Source organism: Podarcis cretensis, assembly GCF_951804945.1.
Source record: "Podarcis cretensis genome assembly, chromosome: 5".
Classification (NCBI taxonomy): Eukaryota; Metazoa; Chordata; class Lepidosauria; order Squamata; family Lacertidae; genus Podarcis; species Podarcis cretensis.
Genome location: NC_137174.1, coordinates 6,986,283 through 7,013,673, shown reverse-complemented (window position 1 = coordinate 7,013,673; position 27,391 = coordinate 6,986,283). Strand labels below are relative to the sequence as shown.

The 27,391-nt window shown below is 46.6% G+C and overlaps 1 protein-coding gene across 1 annotated transcript; it reads right to left on the bottom strand.

Annotated features, from left to right (window-relative positions):
- Window positions 1–1,524: 1,524 nt before the first annotated feature.
- Window positions 1,525–27,391, bottom strand: NOBOX (NOBOX oogenesis homeobox; the record flags this gene model as incomplete). Its single annotated transcript, XM_079976565.1, has 9 exons — window positions 1,525–1,811; window positions 4,214–4,558; window positions 5,810–6,153; window positions 9,596–9,866; window positions 18,143–18,279; window positions 19,896–20,017; window positions 20,994–21,100; window positions 22,897–23,616; window positions 27,334–27,391. 9 exons carry the CDS (start codon window positions 27,389–27,391, stop codon window positions 1,786–1,788), a joined length of 2,130 nt encoding a protein of 709 aa, XP_079832691.1. The 3' UTR covers window positions 1,525–1,785.

The window sequence follows — 27,391 nt, the reverse complement described above, 5'->3', positions numbered from 1 at the left end:
GATTTGATGTTATGCACAGAAATATTTGTGTCTTAACATTTAGCACACCTGTGTCAGCAGGATGTGGAACTGGCAGGTCCTAGTCTGGACAGAGTCATACAAACACACCCTATATATTTTTAAGGATGAAATGCGACCCCTGTTGCTACTGTTCAAAACATCCGAGACTTACACCCCATGGAGGCCAGCTTTTGTAGTCATTTCATCCAATGGGGAATAAATCCTATCTAAATTGAAATTGAAAAAGAACAAGTAATTAAACATGTTCATTTAACTTTAGTTCACTGGCATATGACTCATTTGTAATAATAATGTTGCCACAGGATATATTAATCAACAGCAATATCCAACGGTCTCTGTCTGATAACATTTGACTGAGGAAATGTCCTTCCAGGAGATAACACCAAATCTGCTCTGTCTCTGCTTTTTAAACAGGAAGTTAACACAAGCAGCAAGCAAGCTGTTTCTGGTGCCATGAGCTGAAGTGAAAAATGGAACAATTGACGGTTAAGCCAAAAATATTGGCAAAGCTACTGCCCAGGAATTAAGGGCCCATCAGTCCAGAGCAGTACCTAATCCATTCTTCCTTATCCTCTTCTGGCCCCCAGGAATCCACCATGGAGGCTGGATTTAGGATTTCAGGAATGAGCAAGGTGCTAGCAGAGGATAGCAAAAGAGTACCAATGAAGTACTGAAGCCCTGGATTTTCTTAGAGGGCTGCCTGAAACATATTGACATTTATTAAGGACTGGAAACTTCTCATGGACTTTTTGCATGAAAAAGAAAACGAACTTGCAATATCTGGATCTGAAGATTGAAAAAACGTTAGCTTGTAGAAAACAGAATAGTTGGGTGTCGATTTGAGTGAATACTCTGAACAAGTTGCTGTGTTTGGCTGACAGAGAGTCAGAAGTCTTCGTTTTTCCCTTTACTTTTTCTTCTGTTTTTCTTCTTCATCTCCCTTTCCTTTCCTTTCCTCCTGTTTCTGTTTAGATGAGATTTTCTTTTCTTTTCTTCTGGCATATTGTCAAAAGATACTTTGTTTAGGGTATAAACTTTTGTATATCTTTAGCTGTATATCAATGAAAATAAAATGTTGAAGAAAAGAAAGCAAGGAGGTCAATTCCCCCTTCCTTGTGCTCTGTTTGGAACATAGGGGGGAGCAAGACTCAGAGCTGTCAGCAGTGGCATAGCGTGGGGGGTGCAGGGGGGGCCGGCCGCACCGGGCGCAACATCTGGGGGTTAGGGTTAGGGGGCGCAAATCCACGGGTTGGGGTGCGCAAATTACTTGCCTTGCCCCGGGTGCTGACAACCCACGCTACACCACTGGCTGTCAGAATGGGCAGTAAGCCATGAGCTCCAATGACTTAGTGGGGCAAAATTCCTGGTAGCAAAACTAATGAAGATGAACACACCAATCTCAGGGCTCCCTATAGCAGACTGACAATTGCAGGAATCCTACTCATCAGGGACGAAGACAAATTTGGATGTATCAAGAACAAAAAGTCACCTTCCATGCAAAACAAAGGGCTGAATTTGTTTTATTGAAAGATGTTTCACTGCTTCCTTCCTCAGCAGAGCAATAATAATAAATTAAATAATAACAATCGAGCCAATTGAGCCAATCCTGTTATTTCCTCTTTTTACTCTTTTGAGGTACTGAATTTCACAAAGTACATTCTTTTCTGTTTATCTCCAAGACAAGGTTTAAAAACAACAAAGTCATAATATTTTTTCTCTCGCAACCCCCTTGTTTTCCACGAGGAAGCCTGAGTCAGTTCTGAGTCAGTTCTTGCTGTCTTCGGGGAAATCTGGAAAGATAAAGATCAGAATAATCTTGTGGAGTCATTGTCTAGGAAAGGAGGTAGAGGTTAAAGAAAAAAATACCTTGCAAAAACCACTTTTGCTAGCCACCAGAGAGTTGTGTTTCTTATTTCCAAAATGTTGCCAGACATCAGAGTCTTCTTGTGGCATATACTAGCCTTCTTGAGTCTAGAGCCCTCCACCCGCGTTATTACCACCAGGCCAGAATGGTAAGGGGGTCGTCTGGAGCAGGAACTGGGTATCTAGAACAGCAGTTCCAGAAGGGGTAACAGTGACTCATTTCATCTCAGGTCATGGGAACCTTGTGGGGTCACCAGCATACAATAGAGTGACCCACAATGAGAAGATGGCTGTTTGGGAACTGGCCGCCAAAGGAAGCATTTGCTTATCAGCTCATTTCAGAGCTTCAGCTCTACTGTTTTCCCCCATGAGAAGAAGGGAAGTAGTTAAAGTAGAAAAGGTTCTCTTACAGCTACTAGGAGCATCATTTTTGTAGCCCTTTAAAAAGCCCTTTAGCACCATCCCTGGCTATATTTGATCATGTTTTAAAAAAGCACATAGCTTCAACCTAAATTATGCAATGACATTATCTGTAGTTGTAACTCCAACCGCAGAGAAAATGTTGCTGTGCCTCACCCATACTACAAAGGAAAATCCAAAAAAAGGCAACATTTACTTTTGGGAACTTTCAGTTAAACTTGGTCTATTACCTTGGTATTATCACTGACCCTAATATTAGTACAGTGGACGCTCGGGTTGCGAACATGATCCGTGTGGGATGCAGGTTCACAACCTGCAGCGTTCGCAACCCACAGCGGCATATCTGTGCATGCGCGGGTTGCAATTTGGCGCTTCTGCAAAGCGTGATCTAGTGCTTCTGTGCATGTGTGACTGCCAAAACCCAGAAGCAACCCGTTCCGGTACTTCTGGGTTTCAGCGGGTCTGTAACCCAAAAAAAACCACAACCTGAAGCACCTGTAACATGAGGTATGACTGTATTCCTCAGCTGACCATGGCTGCTTGCTGTCGCCAGTACACTTTTTCCATATAACTCACATTTTCAGAGCACATAAAGCAAGAACTGACAGAAGATTTTGGAGTGGGGTGGGTTGGAGCATCAACACAATCCCATTTGTGGATCGGAGGTGGTGGGAGCTCCGAGCAAGAATGCCCTATCAGCATGGATTTGAGGAATCACACTTAAAGGATTTCAGAGGGATGGCAGAGGGAGGAATATCTAGCTGACCAGGAGGTGAAACTTTCCGCCCAGAGCCTCAAGCCAACAAGAACATTTCAGCTCCTTCCTAGAAGGCCTTCTGTATGGGCAGCACAACCCTGGATGCCCAAGAAAATTGAGGACTAAATGCCATAAACCAGTGTTTCCCAACCTTGTGCCTCCAGCTCTTTTTGAACTACAACTCCCATCATCCCTGACTAGCAAGACCAGTGGCAAGGGATGATGGGAATTGTAGTCCAAAAACAGCTGGAGGCACAAGGTTGGGAAACACTGCCATAAACGAACAAATGCCTTCAATCCTTATGCATCTAAAATAGGATGGTCCACAGAGTGACAATTTGGGATTTCATTTGATGGAACTGTGGAGGATAAGGATCCTGGTCTTCCACTCCCAGTCCTCAACTTCTCCTTTGTGGGGCAGAAGGATAGCCCTCCTTGCCACTCAAAAGCTTTCCACCTGGGACTCCTTTTGCTTCCAGAAACCAACTTTGCTACTGTGGATGAGTAGGAACCCTCATGTTTTGTCTCAAAAACAGCTTGCAAAAAAGAGCTTGGGCTCTTCCCGGCACCCAAGAAAAATGCTAAAAACATTCTCACCTGCCCTTACAAGCTCATGCGAGGGAGGATCAAGGGGGACTGCAAGCCCCTGACCCTTGGTTGCAAGGTGGAAGGGAGTGACAGGCAGCAGAAGGTTCTCCCCTGAGGGTCCAGGAAAGGGGCTGCTGGGGGTTCAATACTCCAGCCTTTGAGGGAGGTATGGGGTCGCCCAAAGAGGGCGGCCTTTGGCCCCAACAGCAGTTAACCTTGCTACCTTCTAGTTTTCCTTTCACCTCCCATTTCCACAAGATGGGTTTTTATTTCACTCTTGGGACAACCGTGCAGCGGAGGTTGTGAGCATCATCAAGAACTCCTTGGGGTGTGCTATGTGCACCTCAGTTCTGCTCCCAACAACTCAAAAAACAAGTTCAAAACCATTTCCTATCCACCCTCCTCTTCTCCGACTACAGCCTAATTCTGAATGGCTCCACCACCCTTTTGCTTTTTAAATAAACCAACCAACCACAGCTCTCACACCATCACACCTAGTGTGGTGCATTCATTTTAATTCTTCATTCCAGACTACCTCGTGATGACCACATGACTAGGACTCACCAGAAATATTGTCTTCCTCTTTGGGGATTTTGTCCGTATCAGAGTCCTCCTCAAGTAGCGCCATGTGTTGCGTCTGTGACTGGTGATCCAGGTTTGAATTGAGATCTGCCATTTGCTCGGCAGGGAGCAAGAGAGCAGCATATTCTGGCCCTTCTGCTTTGGGCAGCTGCAGCAGGCAAGAACTGGGAGGCCCACTCTGGTTCTGAAGGTGCTGTGCCTGTTCAGCTGAAAAACATCCCCCTCCTGAGCCGGAAAACTGCATTTGTGAGCCAAGTTGATTGGAAAATGGAACTCCTTGCATATACAATTCATTCCAGGGCACAGTCTGAAATGCAGGGATATAGCCTGGGTGAAGGCAGAAGCGAAGAAAGGAGCAGAGAAAGGCAGAGGGGGAAGAAAAGAAAGAATTCCTTTATGCTGTTTCAGCCACTGTGGGATTTTTAAGTGTTTTTACCACGAGCAACAGGGACGCAGGTGGCGCTGTGGGTTAAACCACAGAGCCTAGGACTTGCTGATCAGAAGGTCGGCGGTTCAAATCCCCGTGATGGGGTGAGCTCCCATTGCTCGGTCCCTGCTCCTGCCAACCTAGCAGTTTGAATGCACATCAAAGTGCAAGTAGATAAATAGGTACCGCTCTGGTGGGAAGGTAAACGGCGTTTCCGTGCGCTGCTCCGGTTCGCCAGAAGTGGCTTAGTCATGCTGACCACATGACCCGGAAGCTGTACGCTGGCTCCCTCGGCCTATAGAGCGAGATGAGCGCTGCAACCCCAGAGTCGGTCACGACTGGACCTAATGGTCAGGGGTCTCTTTACCTTTACTACGAGCAACAGTTTAAGTCATGCTAATCCTTTCAATAAAAATTTGGGTGTGCTAGAAGAATGCCTGCACCGCTGCTGCAGTTTGCCACAGAAAGACCCTTTTTAAAAAGTTCTACATTTAAAATATATATCCACAAGAGTGACTGGATAAATAAACTAATTGAATTTATAGAATTGGCAGGATTAACTGCAGTAATAATCAAACCAAAAAATAAAGATACAATGGAAATGGTCTGAAGATTAGATGTCCAAGCACTGCTCAAAAACTAAGATGTTGATATGTTTGGATTAATGTTGGTAAAGCTGGTTAAAAACAAAATAAAATAAACAGTAAGTTAAAAGAGTTAAGAAATATAAATTTAGATAAAAATTGCAATGTGAAATATTATATTATAATATATAGGAGGGTGAGGGGCAGTGGAGGGAAGTCACAAGGATGTTTTAATGTCTGTAATTTAGGGTGGTAGGGTAATATGAATTTTGTTTTGTGTCTATGTGTTTGTTTGCTTGTTTGTAAATAAAATTTTCTAATAATAAATAAAATAAAATAAAATAAAATAAAATAAAGTTCCACGTTTAAAAAGCCTTTTGTAACTGCTGTGGGAAATGCTGGCAGTGGTGTAGCCACCTCACCCAGAATGCTGGCGAGGGCCCCTTCTGAGCCTTAGGACCTTCCGACAGTGTTCATTCTGGCCAACTGCTGACAGCGCCTCCAATGGCATCTCTCCCTTAATAAGGAATCAACTACGTTGGGCGGAATTCCATTCGAGGTACTCACCCGAGTTCCCGGCTGGTGGCTGTATTAGGAGCTGTCCTCCTGCGTGGTTCTGCAAGTACCCCTGGGAAGCTTCTGTTGTTCCATAGGTTACAAGTCCCCCATTGTTAGGCATGGGGAGAAAACCTGTGGTGGATTTACCAGGAATAGCTGGCGTGAGGCCGACACTGGAATATGCAGTGCCAGCAAGGTGAACTGGGCCATGGTGCAACTGGGGCACCTGGTGCTGAGGATACTGGCTGAACTGGTAAACCCCAGGCTGGCTATTTGGGTGGTAGTATGGGGTCTCTAGGTTAGCAGTAGGTTCCAGCTGTTCAGGATAACTGCAATGCACAGGAGTGTCGATGCTGAAGGGAAGAAACAGTTCACAAGTCATTGTTAAGAATTATAACCCACTCCACAAGATATGAGGACAAATAACTGGGGTTTGTTTGTGGGGGGGAAGCAACATGTTCTAATATACAGTCATAACTTGGAAGCCAAACACCTTGGCACTCGCACGTTTTGGCTCCCAAACGCTGCAAACCCAGAAATGAGTGTTCCGGTTTGCGAACGTTCTTAGTAAGCCGAACATCCGGCACAGCTTCCGATTGGGTGCAGGAGCTTCCTACAGCCAACTGGAAGCCCCACCTTGGTTTCCAAACATTTTGGAAGTTGAATGGACTTCCAGAAAGGATTCTGTTCAGCTCCCAAGGTACGACTGTATCGAAAATGCAAATACTCACAAAGCATCCATTTTTAAAACGTTTCTGGGGGAGGCGAACCCCCTCACACGCCCAAATACAAATATTTTACATTGCCTCCAAACGAAGTTCAAGATACAGTGGTACCTTGATTTATGAACTTAATCCGTCCCAGAAGTCCGTTCTTAAACTGAAACCATTCTTAAACCGAGGCACGCTTTCCCTAATGACGCCTCCCGCTACCGGTGCCCTTCCACCTTCAGATTCCGTTCTTAGACCGAGGTAAAGTTCACAAACTGGGACACTACTTCCAGTTTTGCAGAGTTCGTAAACCGAATCGTTCGTAAACAGAGTTGTCCGAGAATCCTCCGGAAAAATAATCTCTCAAAGGACCTGTTGATGGCATTTTACCATTGTACTGTTGAGAGTGTATGGTCTGTGTGTGTGGTTTGGGAGCTGCACAGTCAGGGAAAAAACAATGCTGTCCAGGGTTGTAAAGACTGCAGAGAGAATAATTGGGTGCACTATTCCCACCTTGGATCAAATCTACGCTTTCAGGTGTCATAAGAAAGCTGCAGAGATAGTGCAGGATAGTGTGAAATGATCTCTTTCAGCTTCTGCCTTCTGGAAGAAGGTACAGGGTTATAAAGACTAGGACTAGCCGCCTGAGAAACAGTTTCTATCCAAATGCGATTTTGGTTTTAAATGCAGTGTAAGGTAGTCTCTAAGGGATGCGGGTGGTGCTGTGGGTTATACCACAGAGCCTAGGGTTTGCCGATCAGAGGGTCGGCGGGTCCCTTTACCTTTTAAGGCAGTCTCTATGGGAGTATATTCTATTTAATTATGGGGTATCAGAGTTTTTAGGGGGCTAACCAGACTGGGATAGCAAGGATAGCAGGCTTGTTGATTTTTGAATGTCTGATGTAGATATTTTCAATTTCGTTGTTCTGGATGGGTCAATGACAATAAAGATTATCGTATCATATCTTAAACTGAAGTACCGCTGTATGGCAAAGCCCAAGTGAAGCGGAGTTCCAAAGCTGAAAAACAGCCAGTGAGAACACTCACATTCATGCCTTTGTCTGAATTTTGTCTGCCATGAAACAAGGGGCCACTTAGGGGTTTGACTAGAGCACCCTTGAGGTCCCTTGTGCCACACTTGACTTCAGAACACATGCAAAGTTTGCAGTGCACGCCTGGTGGATCTGCAGCTTCTTAAACCTTGTTGTTTAGTCGTTTAGTCGTGTCCGACTCTTCGTGACCCCATGGACCAGAGCACGCCAGACACCCCTGTCTTCCACTGCCTCCCACAGCTTGGTCAGACTCATGTTTGTTGCTTCAAGAACACCGTCCAACCATCTCGTCCTCTGTCATCCCCTTCTCCTTGTGCCCTCCATCTTTCCTGACATCAGGGTCTTTTCCAGGGAGTCTTCTCTTCTTATGAGGTGGCCAAAGTACTGGAGCCTCAGCTTCAGTGAGCACTCAGGGCTGATTTCCTTGAGAATGGAGAGGTTTGATCTTCTTGCAGTCCATGGGACTCTCAAGAGTCTCCTCCAGCACCATAATTAAAAAGCATCAATTCTTCGGCGATCAGCCTTCTTTATGGTCCAGCTCTCACTTCCATACATTACTACTGGGAAAACCATGGCTTTAACTTAAACCTTGCTCCCTTAGAACCATTCCAAACTAAGTTCTATCGCTGTCTGCTAGGGATCCCTTCTTGTGTGTCTAACATAGCTGTCTGCCTGGAGGTCAGGCAAATCCCTGTTAGAGCCCAGATATGTATTCTGAAGATCCATTATCGGTTAAAACTTATCTTTTTCCCTGTTGGGTTGGCACCCTTAACCCTACTGGATTCCTACCAATCCAAATGGAAAGCTATAGTGCATGAAAAGGTAAGAGGCTTGGGGTTTCCCCCACAGGTCCTGATAGCTGTAGGTTATGAGAAAGCTAGAGCAATAATTCGCTGACGAATTTGGGATGTGGAACTGCAATGCCACGTGAGCGCGATGAATAAACACCCAGCAATAAAAGATAATGGGAGAGGATTTACCCCAGCAAATTAGTTGTCAAAATTACAAATACCTAAATAACGACAGTCATTTACCCTCGCTAGATTCAACGTGCTGCCATCTGCCTTATTGCAAGGCAGATTCGAGGGTAAACCATACGCGGAACGAGTCTACCCGTGCGGCTTGATGGAGGTAGAAACTGTCTCTCATGCCTTGTTACACTGCTGTTTCTACGGGGATATACACTAGGTATTTATTACCCCTGCTATGCAAAAATCTCCAAATGAATCCAAACTTCAGTGTCTAAAAGCCCTGGTAGAGGACAAGGATCCTGAGATCACGTTAAGGGTAGCCAAATTCTGTGTGATTGCCATAAAACCTAGGGAACAAGCTGTGCTATCATAATTATTAAGGCCTTAAATGATCATTTTAGGTTATATGTTAGTGACTAAGTTTTAATTTATATATTTTTAAACTGTTGCTATATCTGTATTGTCCCTGTTATACCTAATTGCAAATTCAAATGTATCCCTATCGTGTTTGATGACTTCCTTGATATTGTATGTGGGCTGGAACTGGTCTGTGACCAAAATGATAAATTCAGATTCAATTGCCTGGTGGGTGGGGGTAAGAAAGTCCTGCAAAGTTAATCCGCTCATAGATGATGCACTCACAGCGGATGGTAAATATGGAATGCAAATACAGTGGTACCTCGGGTTAAGTACTTAATTCGTTCCGGAAGTCTGTTCTTAACCTGAAACTGTTCTTAACCTGAAGCACCACTTTAGCTAATGGGGCCTCCTGCTGCTGCTGCTGCACCGCCGCAGCACAATTTCTGTTCTCATCCTGAAGCAAAGTTCTTAACCCGAGGTACTATTTCTGGGTTAGCGGAGTCTGTAACCTGAAGCGTATGTAACCTAAAGCGTATGTAACCTGAGGTACCACTGTAAAGACAACCAATTTTGTGGGACAGGAAGAAAGCCAACAGCTATGGGAATACAACTTAGCCTTTTTATCTTGGGTGGCAAATTAATCTAGATGAACTCTGAGGCGAGGTGCCTTCATCTCGCTCCCACAAGGCTCACTTCTCCTACCTTTGCTTCTGGATGCTGTAGGCAAAGACCTCGCTGCTGCTACTTTCCTGGCTAGATGGACTATATTCACTGCTGGGGGTATCCAGCATCAGTGGAACAATGTGATTGTTTGGGTTAAACACCATGCTGAATGGGAGGCTGGCTCTACGAATGGGTGGAGGACTGGGAACGGCAGGAAAGATTTCTTTCTTGAAGGAACTGAACATGCCCTGGGAGATGTCTTTCGTCTGGACGGAGTCATATGTGGTTGTTCTGCCAGCAGCAGAGTCGACTGCAAAGGAAAAAGGAAGAACACGTTATATAAGAGAGGTTGACAGCAGGGCTGAGGGCCCCAAGTGGAAAGCAAACAGAAGATTCAGGGGTGAAAGGAAAGGAAAGGAAATTCAGGGGTGCAAGGAAAGAGAGTCAAAAGATGATGGAATCCGGAAAAAGGGTTTGCAGGTATGATACAATGCAGTTGCCGGCTTCCTGGGACAGTTGTTCTCAAGTTCACATTACATTTTCCAGGTTTGCACCCAAGCTCTTTAAAGCCTACTCCTCAATGTATGGATGTGACAAACAGGTCTTTTTGAGCATGTGTATCATGCAGGAATGACACACTTGTATCATGGTCTCTGCCATGGGAGCATATTCACCCAGTGCTTTTCCAGCTGCACTGGCTCCCGGTGGGGTACAGGGTCAGATTTAAGGTGCTGGTTTTTACCTTAAAAGCCCTTCACGGCGTAGGACCCTCGTACCTACGGGACCGCCTCTCCCGGTATGCCCCACGGAGGACCTTAAGGTCCATATATAGCAACACCCTAGAAGTCCCGGGCCCTAAGGAAGTTAGATTAGCCTCAACCAGAGCCAGGGCCTTCTCAACACTGGCTCCGGTCTGGTGGAACGCTCTGCCTCATGAGACCAGGGCCCTGCGGGATCTGATTTCTTTCCGCAGGGCCTGTAAGACAGATTTGTTCCACCTGGCCTTTGGCTTAGAATCAGTTTGATTCCCTCCCCCTCTTTCTTTTTCCTTTCTCCTCCTGTGAAAATGCTGCATCCTAATCTTTTAAATTGTATTTTAATCAACTTGTTTTTATTATTGGTTGTTAGCCGCCCTGAGCCCAGTCTTGGCTGGGGAGGGCGGGGTATAAATAAAAAATTATTATTATTATTATTAATTATTATTATTATTATTATCAACATCATCTGGGAGCCACTGTTGAATTCAGCTCCCTGTGGTGTGAACCCTCAGCAACAAATCTACATTTGCCTCTGCATAATGTGTGGTGTGACCCTCAGGCATCCTGGCTTGTTTCGCCTTCAGTTTAAGAACCACCTTTCCAGTTTGTTAATTGCATATGCTGATGCACAGCCTAGGAGATCGTGTCAAAACAAGTCAAAGGGAACATGAGTCACATCACACCCTTCTCCAAAAGAGCAAACGGAATTGTGGGAGAGTCCGGATTCCTCTCGAGTTGCTTATGTGGTTCCGCAATTACATCTGCCTGACGTCAGTGACACTTCACGTGTCACAGCACAGAAGAGGTTTCCCCGATACTGCGTGCAAGTTTCATCACGACAGGAAAGGGGAACAATGAGCCTGACAGAGACAGGGCATGGAGTAAATTCATAGTTGACACCTATGGGGATCCAGTTATCTTTCCTTCAACAGGTGCCATCCTGACAGCACCAACAAAAACACAAAACTTATGTGTCAGCCGTCTACAACACCACAGTCCAGGTGCTCCCTAACAATGATGAGGTGTAAATTACTGCATAGCTTTTCAAGGGCTCCCTCCTAAATCTCGTAAAAAAACAACAACCAGCTCTTACTGGTTTGGGTGTCAATACTGTCTCCATGGAAGTGAATGAGAAAACTGAAAAACTAAGAACATAAGGTAGCTCCTATAATAGTTCCTATCATACTGACAGACGCATAAACCACCTTTTCTCTTAAAAGAGCAGAGAGGGGAAAGGACCAATATTTTTACTATTACAATAATAGGCAAACTACTCATTTTTCTTAATATCATTACAAATAGTATTAGGGGGTCAAAAGTACTCCACAAGCACATGAAACTGCTTTACAAAAATTGTTAAACTCCCCCCCCCCCCGCCACCATTAGAACTTTCCTTATTCCCCTGCAAAACTGGTGTTCATCTATTTCAGCTTTTGGGAACCATTTCAGTTCCTATTGTGAGACTCTTTAATAGCCTTACAATTGATTAAAATGAGTTTCATTCAGTGGAAGGTGACAATGTTGTTCAAACCCACAGAATACAACATAATATTTTGTCCATATTGCAGTTCCAAGACACCATATTTTTAGGATGATGACGCGTATAAAAGAGTCCCACCCCTCAAAACCTAGGCTAGACAGTATTTGATAATCTAACAACACATTTAGAAGGTTCTAGATTAACTATGCAATTGATCGCTTTGTTCATCAGTGCACCGCTACCCAGATAATAAACTAAGAAAAACCTTGCTGTGGTTGCCACACTGAAACCAACAAACCATAAATTATCCCACTGTATCTTTTCCACATGTGTGTGATGTGTGAACAATAGAGTTTTGGGTTTTCAAAAAGATTTGGCACTTGCTGGTTATATGTACCAAAGGCAAGGATGATAATTCATCTCAGACAGTAAATCCAAGTCTGAAATACTTAATTGAAATAAGACTAAAGGTGCCCTGTCACCAGGTGGTTTTTCCCATACACTTCCAAACACATCCATTCATGAACATTTGTATTCCACCCCAAAACAGAAAGCTGTCTCAACAGCTTCCAATAAATACACAGTATATGCATTAAACGAGGGACGCAGGTGGCGCTGTGGGTTAAAGCCTCAGCGCATAGGGCTTGCCGATCGAAAGGTCGGCGGTTCGAATCCCTGCGGCGGGGTGCGCTCCCGCTGCTCGGTCCCAGTGCCTGCCAACCTAGCAGTTCGAAAGCACCTCCGGGTGCAAGTAGATAAATAGGGACCGCTTACCAGCGGGAAGGTAAACGGCGTTTCCGTGTGCGGCTCTGGCTCGCCAGAGCAGCGATGTCACGCTGGCCACGTGACCCGGAAGTGTCTCCGGACAGCGCTGGCCCCCGGCCTCTTAAGTGAGATGGGCGCACAACCCCAGAGTCTGTCAAGACTGGCCCGTACGGGCAGGGGTACCTTTACCTTTTACCTTTTAAGTATCATTATTGCTGGGACAGTCCCCAATGACATGAATATCTCAAAAGAAGTTTCTTGACCCAGCTCAAGAGTCAAGTGTTCCCTGGGATGAATCTAGGTACTGTATTTTTCGCTCTATAAGACACACTTTTTCCCTCCTAAAAAATAAGAGGAAATGTGTGTGTGTCTTATGGAGCAAATGCAGGCTGCGCAGCTATCCCTGAAGCCAGGAGAGCGAGAGGGATCGGTGCGCACTGATCCCTCTCGCTCTTCTGGCTTCAGGAATAGCCACGCAAAGCCTCTGGAGTGCAGCGGGACTGCTCCTCCTGCTGTGTTCTGTAGGCTTTCCATTGCTTTTGCTGAAGCCAGGAGAGCGAGAGGGATCGGTGCGCACCGATCCCTCTTGCTGTTCTGACTTCGCTTCGCTGGAGAGGCGCTGCACAGAGAGGGAGAGATTTTTTTTTCTTGTTCTCCTCCTCTAAAACTAGGTGCGTCTTATGGTTGGGTGTGTCTTATAGAGCGAAAAACACGGTACATAAAGAGCTTTGCTGGAGATGGAGAGAGGCAGCCTTAGAAGTGGTTGAGGCTGCTGCTACTGATACCAAGAAAATGCGGGGGGTGGGGGGGTCAGCTCTATGCATGGGTATTCAGTCTGGTGCCTCCCGTTCTCTTGGCCAGATGGCTACCTTGCACAAAGACAGTAGACCTGGGCCACAGAGGCCAGGTTTTGCTCTCCATCCCTTTATTTTTGAGGCAGAGCAGTGGCGTGTTTGGTCTGATGCTCATTTTATGTGTGCGTTGGGGTAGGGCTGTTTTCACTTTCTTGGCTGATTGACTTTTCCCTGGCCCTGAAATAACACCCTGCTTGGTCCTGAATGGGGTAACTGTGCCCCTGAAGGACCAGGTGCGCAGCCTGGGAGTCATTTTGGACTCGCAGCTGTCCATGGAGGCGCAGGTCAATTCTGTGTCCAGGGCAACTGTCTACCAGCTCCATCTGGTACACAGGCTGAGACCCTATCTGCCCGCGGACTGTCTCGCCAGTGGTGCATGCTCTGGTTATCTTTCACTTGGACTACTGCAATGCGCTCTATGTGGTGCAACCTTTGAAGGTGACCCGGAAAATACAACTAATCCAAAATGCAGCAGCTAGACTGGTGACTGGGAGTGGCCACCAAGACCATATAACACCAGTCTTGAAAGACCTACACTGGCTCCCAGTACGTTTCCGAGCACAATTCAAAGTGTTGGTGCTGACTTTTAAATCCCTAAACAGCCTCGGCCCAGTACACCTGAAGGAGCGTCTCCACCCCCATCACTGAGGTCCATCTCCAAGGGCCTTCTGGTGGTTCCCTCACTGCGAGAAGTGAGGTTACAGGGAACCAGGCAGAGGGCCTTCTCTGTGGTGGCGCCCGCCCTGTGGAACGCCCTCCCATCAGATGTCAAGGAAATAAACAACTGACTTTTAGAAGACACCTGAAGGCAGCCCTGTATAGGGACGTTTTTAATGTTTGATGTTTTATTGTGCTTTTAATATTCTGTTGGGAGCCACCCAGAGTGGGTGGGGAAACCCAGCTAAATGGGCGTGGTATTATTATTATTATTATTATTATTATTATTATTATTATTATTATTTTCTGCACACCGCAGAAAATGCTCAGCCTCAATCACCATGCTAGTCTGGGGCAGTGTTTTCCAATCACTATTCTGGTGAACTCTCTCTAGGGAGCTGTTCTTTTCTATTCTGCGTTTCATATTTTTCTAAGTAGGAACTTAAGTGCATGCATGTGCTTATCTCCTCTACCCTCCCAATCTATTTTCCTCCCATGTCTTTTCATATTCAAAGTCTGGGGACCTGGTCTTTCTTTCTTTTCTGAAATAATCTGTATGGCATCACTTGAAGCCTTTTTTTGGCTCAAGAGTAAGATAGCAAATATTTAAATATTTGAAGCAATCCAAACTAAGATCAACTGTAAGCCACTTTATGGAGCAAACAACCTCCCAACCTGCACCTTCTCTGAATTTAACCTCAGCTCATTCACAAATAACCCAGAGATGCATTTTAAATAAAAGGACACATCCTACTCATGTAAAAACATGCTGATTCCCAGACGGTCTGTGGGCTGGATTAAGAAGGCGATTGGGCCCCCTTGGGCCTTAGGTTCCCTACTCTGCCTTAAGCTAATGGCCATGGGGTGGGAACAGTGTCCCACAGCAGTACCTTCTGAAGATACTCATCCAGCTGCTGGAGTCACTGAAAATCTGTCTTGTAAGCCCAACGTACGCAACGGATCCAGAAGAATACTGTGGTCAAAAACCCAGAGTAGCATTCCCCCTTCCCTGATGTAAATCAACTACCAGGAAAGAAAACCTGTTGCTTTCTCAAAATTATTTGGAACGGTTCCAAATAATCAGCACCATCCAAGACCACATGACTTGGAGAGGTTGCTACCTGTCCACCACTTGTTTTTCCCAGATCACTAGGAAAGCCTCATCCTTAAAAGCCTGTGTAAGATCGCCATCTTCTGGTTGTTACTGACACTGCAACTTAGAGTTCTGAGACTTGCTTCGCAAAAGGCGTTTTCTCCCAGCCCTGTTTGCTACCCAAAGACAAGGAGCAGAGGAGCTTCTCTCTGCCCCAGCTGCTGAACTGGGAATTGGCAGAGACCAGTTTGAAGGAAGGAGCTGCTAAGTTTTCCGTTCTCTGGGTCAGATTTGCACAACTTGTGATCTATCGAGCCCAATGCAGTTCACCAGCCTGAAAGGTGGCTAGCCTAGGGACTAAGAGAAAAGGAAACAATCCCTAGGGAAAATTTATCAAACAAAACTGCAAGGGGGGGGGGGGTGATGTCACTGCGCCAAAGGACATTCTACGGAAGCACACTATTAGCTAGCACTATACTGAACAGAGGAACGCGGGTGGCACTGTGGTCTAAACCACGGAGCCACAGAGCCTAGGGCTTGCCGATCAGAAGGTCGGCAGTTCGAATCCCCACAACGGGGTGAGCTCCCGTTGCTTGGTCCCAGCTCCTGCCAACCTAGCAGCTCGAAAGCACATTAAAGTGCAAGTAGATAAATAGGTACCACTCCGGCAGGAAGGTAAACGGCTTAGTCATGCTGGCCACGTGACCCGGAAGCTGTACGCCGGCTCCCTCGGCCAGTAAAGCGAGATGAGTGCCGCAACCCCCGAGTCGGTCACGACTGGACCTAATGGGGTCTCTTTACCTTTATACTGAACAGAAGCCACAATTTTCTCTGGTGTGGCAGGCTGTCCTCCCAGCTCTCACCTGGACAGGTAAAGACAGCCAGTGCTTCCAAGTCCCACATACCCTCAGAGGTTTTTTGCTTTGGCTCTCTCTCTTCCCACCCCTCTCTGAACATCCCTTTCAACGCTGTCCTCAAGACACTTGGAAACCCAGAGCCAATTTCCCTCCTGAAGTGCTGCTAGTTGGCCGGCTCCTGTTTCTCAGTCAGCATTTCCCACTCCAGCTGCTGATCCTCGGCTGAGAGGATGAAGAGGAGAGCGCTTTCACTCACACCTTCAGTTTGCTCCAAGGACTCTTCCCTCTTGCCAGGCATGAGCCTCAGGTAAAAAGGTAAAGGGACCCCTGACCATTAGGTCCAGTCGTGGCTGACTCTGGGGTTGCGGCGCTCATCTTGCTTTACTGGCCGAGGGAGCCGGCATACAGCTTCCGGGTCATGTGGCCAGCATGACAAAGCTGCTTCTGGTGAACCAGAGCAGTGCATGGAAACGCCGTTTACCTTCCCGCTGGAGCGGTACCTATTTATCTACTTGCACTTCATGCTTTCGAACTGCTGGGTTGGCAGGAGCCGGGACCGAGCAACAGGAGCTCACCCCGTCGTGGGGATTTGAACCGCCGACCTTCTGATCAGCAAGTCCACGCTCTGAGGTTTAACCCACAGCGCCACCCGCGTCCCTGAGCCTCAGTTAAATTCCCCCTAAAAATGCTTTACATGAAGGGGGGCAGTGAAAGCCTCTTTCCTTTAGGAGTCTGGAGGGAGCAGCTACCTGGCGTTTGACCACCCTGGAACTTTCGAGTTGGAAGGGACCGTGTGGGTCATCTAGTCCAGTGTTTCCCAACCTTTGGTCTCCAGCTGTTTTTGGACTACAACTCCCATCATCCCTAGCTAGCAAGACCAGTGGTCAGGGATGATGGGAATTGTAGTCCAAAAACAGCTGGAGGCCCAAGGTTGGGGAACACTGATCTAGTCCAACCCCCTTGCAATGCAGGAATCTTTTGTGGGGCTCAAACTCACAACTCTGAGATTATCTACTGATCTATCTTCAAAGGAATATGAAAGAAAGCCAGCAACTCATTTTTGCCTTCACCAGTGAAGAAAATCTCATTGAGTTGCTTTGTAGATGCAGCTGGTTAACTTTCATCTCAGAGTCAAGAAGGGTTTTCGCCGCCTCTCTCAAGTAGCCTTTTCATTCTAAGTCTTTTACCCACTGTCTGATTGTCTAATTGGAACCAGATTGGATCCAGATGAAATTGAGGAGTATTTTTGTTTGCTCTTACACAGTGAAAGCAAAATTTTACAGTCCTGGCTGCAAGATTTGAAAAATCAAGGGAAGCATTCTGGAATCAGTCTTTGTCTCAGTGAGGCACAATGGAATACGCCACAAGCAAGGAATCACGGGAGGTTTTAACCTGGGGGGGGGGCACCTGTGGCCCTCCTGATGATGCTCCCACCACCCCCAACCACAGGACCTGCTGGGAGACAGTGGCATAGCGTGGGTTGTCAGCACCCGGGGCAAGGCAAGTAATTTGCGCCCCCTAACCCATGGATTTGCACCCCCTAACCCGTGGATTTGCGCCCCCTAACCCTACCCCTACCCCTAACCCCCAGATGTTGCGCCCGGGGCGGCCGGCCCCCCCTGCACCCCCCCACGCTACGCCACTGCTGGGAGATGAAGTCCAACAACTCAAGAAGGGTCACAGGTTTCCCTATATTAAATGAAAGCCATGCTTTCTTTCCAGTGAGCAGAATTGCATAACAGGTCAAACACAAAGACTAGATATTTCCTTTCTAAAAGCATTACATTTGTGGAAAGTAGATGGGGAAAAACAGAGTCACAGGTTGTTGCCCTGGTGTGCTCCAACATCAGCCTTTCTCTGCTGTATTCCAGGGAACGAAAGATGCGAAGAACCCTCCGTTTACAAGTTGTCTTACGGCCTTTTTCAAAAATGCCAAAGCTGTTTTACGTGCGCACCTTAAAATGTGAACGGAAGAATCTTGTGTTTATCCCATGAAGATAAAGGCTGAACCGTGTGAGAAATAGACTTTCCGCTGAGAGAGGAAGTAAAGTAGGGAAACAGGAAGTGAGGCAAGGGCCAACCCTACCCAAGTCACCAGTGCCACAAGCTGAACAGATCTCACCTGAGGAGGTGGCCGGTGGCACGGTCGATCCACTGAGAATGTTAGAATAGTTGGCATCAGGTGCGGCATCCATCATGAGTGCAGCAGGCTGATCGTGCACCATGTCAGATACGGGGGGTGCAGGCAGCAGAGCTATACTGAAAGCAAAGTTTAACACCATGATCAGGAGGAAGAAGAAGAGGAGCTTGGATTTGATATCCCACTTTATCACTACCCAAAGGAGTCTCAAAGCGGCTAGCATTCTCCTTTCCCTTCCTCCCCCACAACAAACACTCTGTGAGGTGAGTGGGGCTGAGAGACTTCAAAGAAGTGTGACTGGCCCAAGGTCACCCTGCAGCTGCATGTGGAGGAGCAGGGAATCGAACCCGGTTCACCGGATTACAAGTCCACTGCTCTTAACCACTGCACCACACTGGAGGAATGGGCAGTAGGCAAAATGCAAACCTTCCCCTCGATGCTGCTTCACTTTCTGTTTCTTTGTCTTCTGAGGAAAAGAGATCCTGTCGCCTTCTTTACTAAGATAATGTCTTTGCAGCTCTATTACAGCACAAGAATATTCGTTTTCCCTCTTTAGCTTGATTGGCTGATCTGTCAAATGCCCCCCCCCATTCAAACCCAAATATCACAGCCGTTGAGGCAAAATTTATCATATTTCAGGTCTGCTCTGCTGAGAGGATGTTTGGAACCAGGCAGAGGGCCTTCTCGGTAGTGGCGCCCACCCTGTGGAACACCTTCCCATCAGATGTCAAGGAAATAAACAACTATTCGACTTTTAGAAGACATCTGAAGGCAGCCCTCTTTAGGGAAGTTTTTCATATTTGAAGATTTATTCTGTTTTTAATCTTCTGTTGAAAGCTGCCCAGAGTGGCTGGGGAAACCCAGCCAGATGGGTGGGGTAGAAATAATAAATTTATTATTATTATTATTAGGCATTGGGGAAGGGGGAAGGACACAGGAAACAGGGAACATGGGAATTGATTAAAAGCTGTACAGGAATCCAAAGCCACACCCCTATAATACTGGCAGGAGTTGGGGGCAATAAATTTGGGAGGGGAGGAGGCAGTATAAAAGCAAGGTTTTGTTGTGTTCTATAAGAGTTACTTTAAGAAAGCTTATTTTAAAAATCACTTAGCATAACTCATAAGGCAGTTCTATTTTGAAGGGGGTGCATCATAAATTTGGAAAGGAACTGAGGGGGAAAAGCATTTTTATTAACTTCCTCTCATCACACATTTTGTCTGTTGTTTAAACACCTATACCTCTTTAGTTATATTCGCTGTAATTCACAAAAACCTGTATTTTAAAACATATTTGCAATTAATGAAAACCGAATACTCTTTAGAAACTGAATTGTATCTGGGTACCTAGAATGTAGACTTCTGGCTACAGATACTTTGTATTCCAGCACCATTAACAGAAAATATGAAATTAAGAAAAAGGCTGTGAGATAAAACAAACACCCATCATTCTTATAAGCTTCATCCTGGAGACTGGCATGTATTTTTGCCAAACTGCTAAAAGTGATCTGAGAGATTCCTCCTAGATCATAGTGTGATGTCACTCATGTCAATTTTGCTCCCAAAGAAACAGGCTCTGCAAGTTTCTGTAGTTCCAAAACCTTGGAAAACCCACGTGACATAAGAAGATTTTGGGATGTAAGGAAACAGAGCAGCTATGCTGCCATTTGTATCACTTTCTGTTCTCTTTAAAAAACTACCATCCATCTTCAACCTGAGTTGTGGAGGCTTCTCACCCTTGAGAACTTTGTTGACGGCCTATTGACAAAGCCAATGTTGCTACTGAACATTTCTTGCTGCTTTTCACCGTCAATTTTTCTGTTTTTCTCCACTTGGCTCTGCGATTCTGGAACCAGATCTAATAAAGGGGAGAGGAATCCTCAGTGAAACAACACAAAGTCCACATTTCCAACTTCTTTGTAAGCCATGTGAACACCAAATTCACCATAAAATGAGAGGTCTTGTGGCAAGTTAATGCTCTTCACCAGATCACGGAACCCCCTTTCACAACACAGAGAAATCAAAAAGCACTGCAAAAATATCCACCACCAACCATCCCATTTTAAAAGCCAAGCCAAGCTGCAGTCTTGAACAAGAGCTGCTTGACGCTTTTCATCTCTCCTTCCTCAAGCTACATGCCCCACTCTCCTGGTAAGAAGAAGCTGGAGAAGAGCAAATTGAGTGGGGAATTGCTAGAGATGGCTCAGTCCTTTCCCCCACTGCTACAGGTCCACGCTAGACTGCAGCTGGCTTTGGCATTCTACATATAAAAAGCTGTCATCAAAGATATGGCAGAGGGGTGGCAGTATATGTGATGGAGCATCAATTGCAATTTGGATGTTGGCCCAAGCTGAATGAAACACAGTTGTGATCCAGCTGCTATTCGCCCCCTGCTACAGAAAGGCCAACAGCAGGGGTAGGCAAACTAAGGCCCGGAGGCCGGATCCGGCCCAATCGCCTTCTCAATCCAGTCCAGGAATCAGCGTGCGTTTACATGAGTAGAATGTGTCCTTTTATTTCAAATGCATCTCTGGGTTATTTGCGGGGCCTGACTGGTGTTTTTACACGAGTAGAATGTGTGCTTTTATTTAATAATGTATGTCTGGGTTATTTGTGGGGCATAGGAATTTGTTCATTCCCCCCACCAAAAAAAATATAAGTCCAGCCCCACACATGGTCTGAGGGACGGTGGACCGGGGTTGCTGACCCCTGGCCAACAGGGGTGGAGGGAGGAATTGTAAATGCAAACGCAACAGCAGAATAATTCTTTCCCAGTGGGCTATTTTTACTATCAACCCCCCCCCCCTGTTTGTTGTTCAGCAGGGAAGACTCGCCATAACACGCTGTGGGGTCACGCTGATAGCAGCAGCAATTTCGCGACGCTTCTCGCTGTCCGGATAATGGTCCTCGTGGAACGTTCTCTCCAGCTCCTCTAGCTGTTCTGGGAAGGAGGGTATCATTAAATGAAGAAGAAGAAAAAAGAGAAAATGCGAAAGGGAGAAGAGGATAAGTTCAGAGTGGGGAGGAATAGTAGAAAACCCTTAAAATATTTGTATCAACACTCCTATCCTTCAAAATCAAAATACATCAAAATGTTGCAGCACACCCATGGTCTCTAACAGGAGGGCTTCTGTTCAGGGCTAGAGCCAGTCTTCCTATATAATGCTAAAGGGCTGAGGCTGGGGCTAACTACGAGCTCTGAGCCTAATCACCGTATTGCCATATAGCTATGGAAGTGACATTACAGGACGAGTTTTTAAAATCTCATACCCAGTGCACATCTCACTTCAACATCCCCTGGATGTCAACCACAGATAACGGGCTACATTCAATGCTGGTCATACTCAGAGTAAGCCCATTACAATTAATAACAATTGCTAATTTAGATTTGTTAATTTCAAGGAGTCTACTCTGAGTAAACCATAGTAGGATACCAGCCGTCATTACAAGATCTACATAGCCTGCTTGACTTGCAGTTCCTTTAGATCTTTTTGCCCCCATCCTGGTGGCACTTATGAGAGTTGCTCACAGGAAACACAGCAGAGAAATTTTAGTACAGTGGTGCCTCTGGTTAAGTACTTAATTCGTTCTGGAGGTCTGTTCTTAACCTGAAACTGTTCTTAACCTGAAGCACCACTTTAGCAATAGGGCCTCCCACTGCTGCCGTGCCGCTGCAACACGATTTCTGTTCTCATCCTGAAGCAAAGTTCTTAACCCGAGGTAATATTTCTGGGTTAGCGGAGTCTATAACCTGAAGCGTATGTAACCTGAAGTGTATGTAACCTGAGGTACGACTGTATAGCTATGAATGGGCAGAAGCGTGCCACCCCGCAAGCATACCAACCTATTTAGGCAATTAAATTTATCTACAATTTTCTTATCGTTGTTCCCTCAACATTTCAAAGGTCCTGGAAGCTTTCATGTCTGGGTTTTTTAAATGAATTTTCTTTTAACTCATCAACTACTATATTTCTGTATACCAAGCAGGTATGTAGAGATCTCTAACTGATTTTTGAGTGGCCCAGCTTCAGTTCCAAACTGATGGGCTCTCAGCTACCTGAAATGAAGGAATATTCTGGAATGAAGAAATCTGAAGGAGGAGCTATAATGGAATTGCAGAACGGCATTGCAAGGAGTTAAGAGATGTTGTAACACTTATCTTATGACAGGGCACCAGCTGGCCAGGGAGCCAGTTTCTTATCTATTGTTTAGTCCTGGGCTGCTGTTAGCTGGGCTTCAAGCTCAGCGACCTGTCCAAGGAGCTCTGGTGTCTGGTCATGGGGGCCATGAGAATGTTTACGAGAGAAAGGTATAAAAGTGGCTTGGAAACTCTCCTCCACCAACCTCAGCAAAGACAGAGACTGGTGAAGGTGCTACTGAACGTACTAGCCATCGTGCTGTACTGAGCAAGGCTAAGCTTTGCTTACACTGCCTGTAGTCGAGCTGTAATAAACACTTGGTACAATTCACTTTTTGGTTGGGTCATTGCATTCAGACCCAGCAAAATAAGAAGCTGCTGCTGTTGGTAACACAGGAGCCTTGAGGGACTTCAAATGGGTGCTGGTGGTTTAGGAGGCAACCTTTACCAACTCATAATCCTTCCTTGCTCCCCAGCAAAGTGTGCGAGTGAGTAAGTAACTGTAACAGGATCCAGGAGCAGTTAATTCTAAGAACACTATAGCACTGAGGACTGAGAAAGGACCATGAAGAGGGATGAATCAGCTCTTAATCGCTTACCAGCACTGTAGAATGTGCGTGTCTTCTTCTGGGCAGGTGGAGCAGGCTCCACTGGAGCTTTTGGTGGTTCTTTCTTCTCATTGGCTCCCTCCTGCTTGCCCTTGGCTGTCTGGAATGAAGAGGCTCTGGAGGACTGCTGACCCACACAGCTGGCTGCAGCGCATCTGGCCGATCTGCGCATAGCATTGCCCAGGTTTTCGCTCACACCCTGACTCTGTTGCTCCAAAGCAGCCGAAGATGCTTTCAGAGAACCAGCAGTGAAAACAGCATCGCTTCTTCTTTTCACATTCCCCTTTTCTGAAACTTTAAGGCAGGATACTTCTGCTGGGATTTGTGGCTTTGGCTGATTAATGAATTCTTGGTTCAGTTCAGCTTCCGGAATAGGGGGATCAGGGTTTATATTGCTGGCATAGTTTGGCAGGTGCCTGTATATAGTGACAAAATTGAGCTGGTGACTATCCAAAGCTGACGACTGTGGAGCCGATGACCCTGCGCCTTGTCCTATGTAACAGTCCCCTGCCTGCTCTTGCTTTGCAACATCATTCTCCCTTTCTTTCGCCAGGATCTGCCCCGTCTTTTCTTCCATAATGACGGTGTGGAGAACGGACACCACACTACTTCTGGCTCCAACCTCACTCTCAAGGTTCCCATTTTCGTCTGTGCACAACAGCGGCTCTCTAAGTCCCTCTCCCTCTTGGCTCGCAAACTCCTCCATGCACACTGCAAAGCAAATGAACTGAAATGGTTATTCAAGAAAGCGAGATACAAAAGTAAGACAGGTCCCTGCTCAAGAAGTTTACAGTCAAAGTTTTAACTGTGGAAAGACAGCAATGCAAGACATAAAGTGAAGGGTAAAAATAATGCAGGCTGAATGGGAGCAGAAATGGCTGTTTCACTTGGGAATGAAGGGTTAAACCAACAGCTTCCCAGGGGGAAATATGAACTAATGCATTTCCAATGTGCAAAAGTCAAAACAGCTTCCTGTGACATAAAAAGCCATGTCCTGGTTTTGTGTAATTTGTTCTAATATACATCACAAGTAGCTTACACATTCTCCATCTATTATTATGACCTGTGGAGACCTCTGTCCTTATTTCTTAAGTGTTTAGTACTGAAAAAGCAGCTTCCTTACAAAAGATGTACAACCTCCATGAAAAGACATGTCATGGGACACCTTCCTGTTCAGCCCCTGACCCACTCCCTCTTCCACCTATATCAGTGTTGAGGTTTGTTTCCTTTCTGCTTTAATTTTGCAAATGGCTACCTTTTCCACAACCTCTTAATGACCTCTTAATAACTGTCACAACCTCTTAATGACCTGGAGTACTGTGTCCAGTTCTGGGCACCACAGTTCAAGAAGGACACTGACAAACTGGAACGTGTCCAGAGGAGGGCAACCCAAATGGTCAAAGGCCTGGAAACGATGCCTTATGAGGAACGGCTAAGGGAGCTGGGCATGTTTAGCCTGGAGAAGAGGAGGTTAAGGGGTGATATGATAGCCATGTTCAAATATATAAAAGGATGTCACATAGAGGAGGGAGAAAGGTTGTTTTCTGCTGCTCCAGAGAAGCGGACACGGAGCAATGGCTCCAAACTACAAGAAAAAAGATTCCACCTAAACATTAGGGAGAACTTCCTGACAGTAAGAGCTGTTCGACAGTGGAATTTGCTGCCAAGGAGTGTGGTGGAGTCTCCTTCTTTGGAGGTCTTTAAGCAGAGGCTTGACAACCATATGTCAGGAGTGCTCTGATGGTGTTTCCTGCTTGGCAGGGGGTTGGACTCGATGGCCCTTGTGGTCTCTTCCAACTCTATGATTCTATGACTGTCTTAGAAATCTATTAAACCTAGATGGCTTAAAACCAACCAACCAACCAACCAACCACAAGACAAGTCCACGGAGGAATGCTCTGTCAACGGCTATCCATCACAATAACTAAATGGAACCTCAATGTATGTCTCCAAGCACCAGATACTTGGGTCAAACAAATGATGGCCATCATTTTCATGTACTGCTTGTATCTGGGTTACCACAGCTGGAAACAGAACACTGACCTTTGGTTTGAACTTGCAAGGCAAGTCATTTAATACACCCTGCATACACCCAGTTTTTTCTCTTGAAGAACTCATAAAAGTAGGGAAGAGAGTATTTTATAGCGCACTGTACCTTAGATTACATTGACAGCATATGAGCCTCTATTTCCCAAGGGCTTACATCTGATTCCCAGGTAGCATTCAAGGCCAGATCTGCTTATCTGAAACCAGTATTGTGTATTTTCAGGCCATTTTGGGGACCGATTAAGCTAATGCTATACCTCTTAACGGGACGCAGGTGGCGCTGTGGGTTAAAGCCTCAGCGCCTAGGGCTTGCTGATCGAAAGGTCGGCGGTTCGAATCCCTGCGGCGGGGTGCGCTCCCGCTGCTCGGTCCCAGCGCCTGCCAACCTAGCAGTTCGAAAGCACCTCCGGGTGCAAGTAGATAAATAGGGACCGCTTACCAGCGGGAAGGTAAACGGCGTTTCCGTGTGCGGCTCTGGCTCACCAGAGCAGCGATGTCACATTGGCCACGTGACCCGGAAGTGTCTCCGGACAGCGCTGGCCCCTGGCCTCTTAAGTGAGATGGGCGCACAACCCCAGAGTCTGTCAAGACTGGCCCGTACGGGCAGGGGTACCTTTACCTTTACCTTTATACCTCTTAACATGGGGGAAAGGGAAGACCTATCCCTGAACTTTGGGACGCCACAACTCAGACCATCCATGAGGGTGCAGTTGACACTTTAAACTGCCTGTGGTGTTGGACTCAGCATGCGCAGGCATCACCACATGCCAGGACCATGACAGTGAATAAAAGATTTGTTCCTGTAAATTGGTGGTACATACATAAGGCCAATTCATCACAGGGCCACATGCCACATGCACAACATGTTAAGGATTCAGTGTCAGCATGAGCATCAGTCTGGAATTTGGGGCCAAACTAGGCTTGATAGGCAGCCATGTACAGCCAAGTGAGATGTGCGCCCATCTCACTCTATAGGCCGGGGGCCAGCGCTGTCCACAGACACTTCTGGGTCACGTGGCCAGCATGACGAAGCTGCTCTGGCGAGCCAGCGCAGCACACGGAAATGCCGTTTACCTTCCCGCTATAAAGCGGTACCTATTTATCTACTTGCACTTAGGGGTGCTTTCGAACTGCTAGGTGGGCAGGAGCTGGGACCGAAAGACAGGAGCTCACCCTGCCGCGGGGATTCGAACCGCCGACCATGCGATTGGCAAGCCCTAGGCACTGAGGTTTTACCCACAGCGCCACCCGCGTCCCTATGTGAAACAGTTCACATGTGAAACAGAAAATAAAAAATAAGTGCTGCCTGTTGAGTGAGGACGCTCTTTTTTCCTCTCTTTTAAAGGTGCGCCACCAGCAAACCAATGTAAGAGAAGTGGGGAACACTGAACAGGCAGAGCATCTTTCTTTTCTTTCATTTTCAGGCCAGGTACCAAAAGAACATGAATTAGAACCACCCCACCCCTTATTTTTCCTGATCCCACAAGCCTTAGATCCACAAGCATAGCTTTTGTGCTGTGCCTAAGACCTAGCAAAATAAAACTATAGGTTGCATTCACCCAAGTCTTACTCAGAGGAGACGCACTGAAATGAATAACCAAGTGAGGCCCATTGATTTCAATAGGTCTACTCCAGGTAAAACTGAATGGGATACCACCCTGTGGGGCTTCTGCCCCTTACCATGAAACCCCATCCAGCAAGGCACCAGACTTTTCATTACAGTAATTTCCAAAGCTGTGCAAGCCAGTTTCCGTGTAGGTTTGCTCAGAATCAAGATCCACTGCGTTCAGTGAGATTTACTCCCATGCAAGTTTTAATACAGAAAACAGCGATAGAAACAAAATTCCGCGGCAGCTGAAGGGCACCCAGTGAATGAACCGCCTTGCCGGAGCTACCTAAGGGGGGAATTGTTTGTTTCGCTCCTTTGCAAAGCTAGGAACCGGCTCTTTGGGACGAGAAATGGAACGTCCTTCCAAGACGCCGGAGTCTGAAGCTACAACGCGCAAAGTAGAGCTTGCTCCAGAATTGGGCTTTCTGGAGGGCTGCCTTGGGGTGGGGGAGAAGTGATTTACCACGTCCTTAACTAGAGCGTGTCTAAGAAGGACTTGGAGCGGGTCCCCCTTTGTGCAGAGGGGGTCCCCAAACGCAGCAACGGGCGGGGACAGGTGCGCTCCCCTCGGGGCTAATATTAACGCGGGCATAATTGGACCATTACATTCTTCTATTGGCAATTAAAGATGGCAAATAAGAGCCAAGTGCGCGGGAGCTTCTAGCGCGCAGGTGAGTCCTCTCCTCCCCAGGGAAGCCGAAAGGGCGGCGGGAGAAGGTCCCGGAGGGCTGCCGCCCCCCTGCCCACCCCGGCTTCCATGGCCCCCACTTTACCCGCGTCCTGGGGCGGCGGAGCGGCCGCCGCTGCCTCCAGCTTGGCGCGCACTTCCAT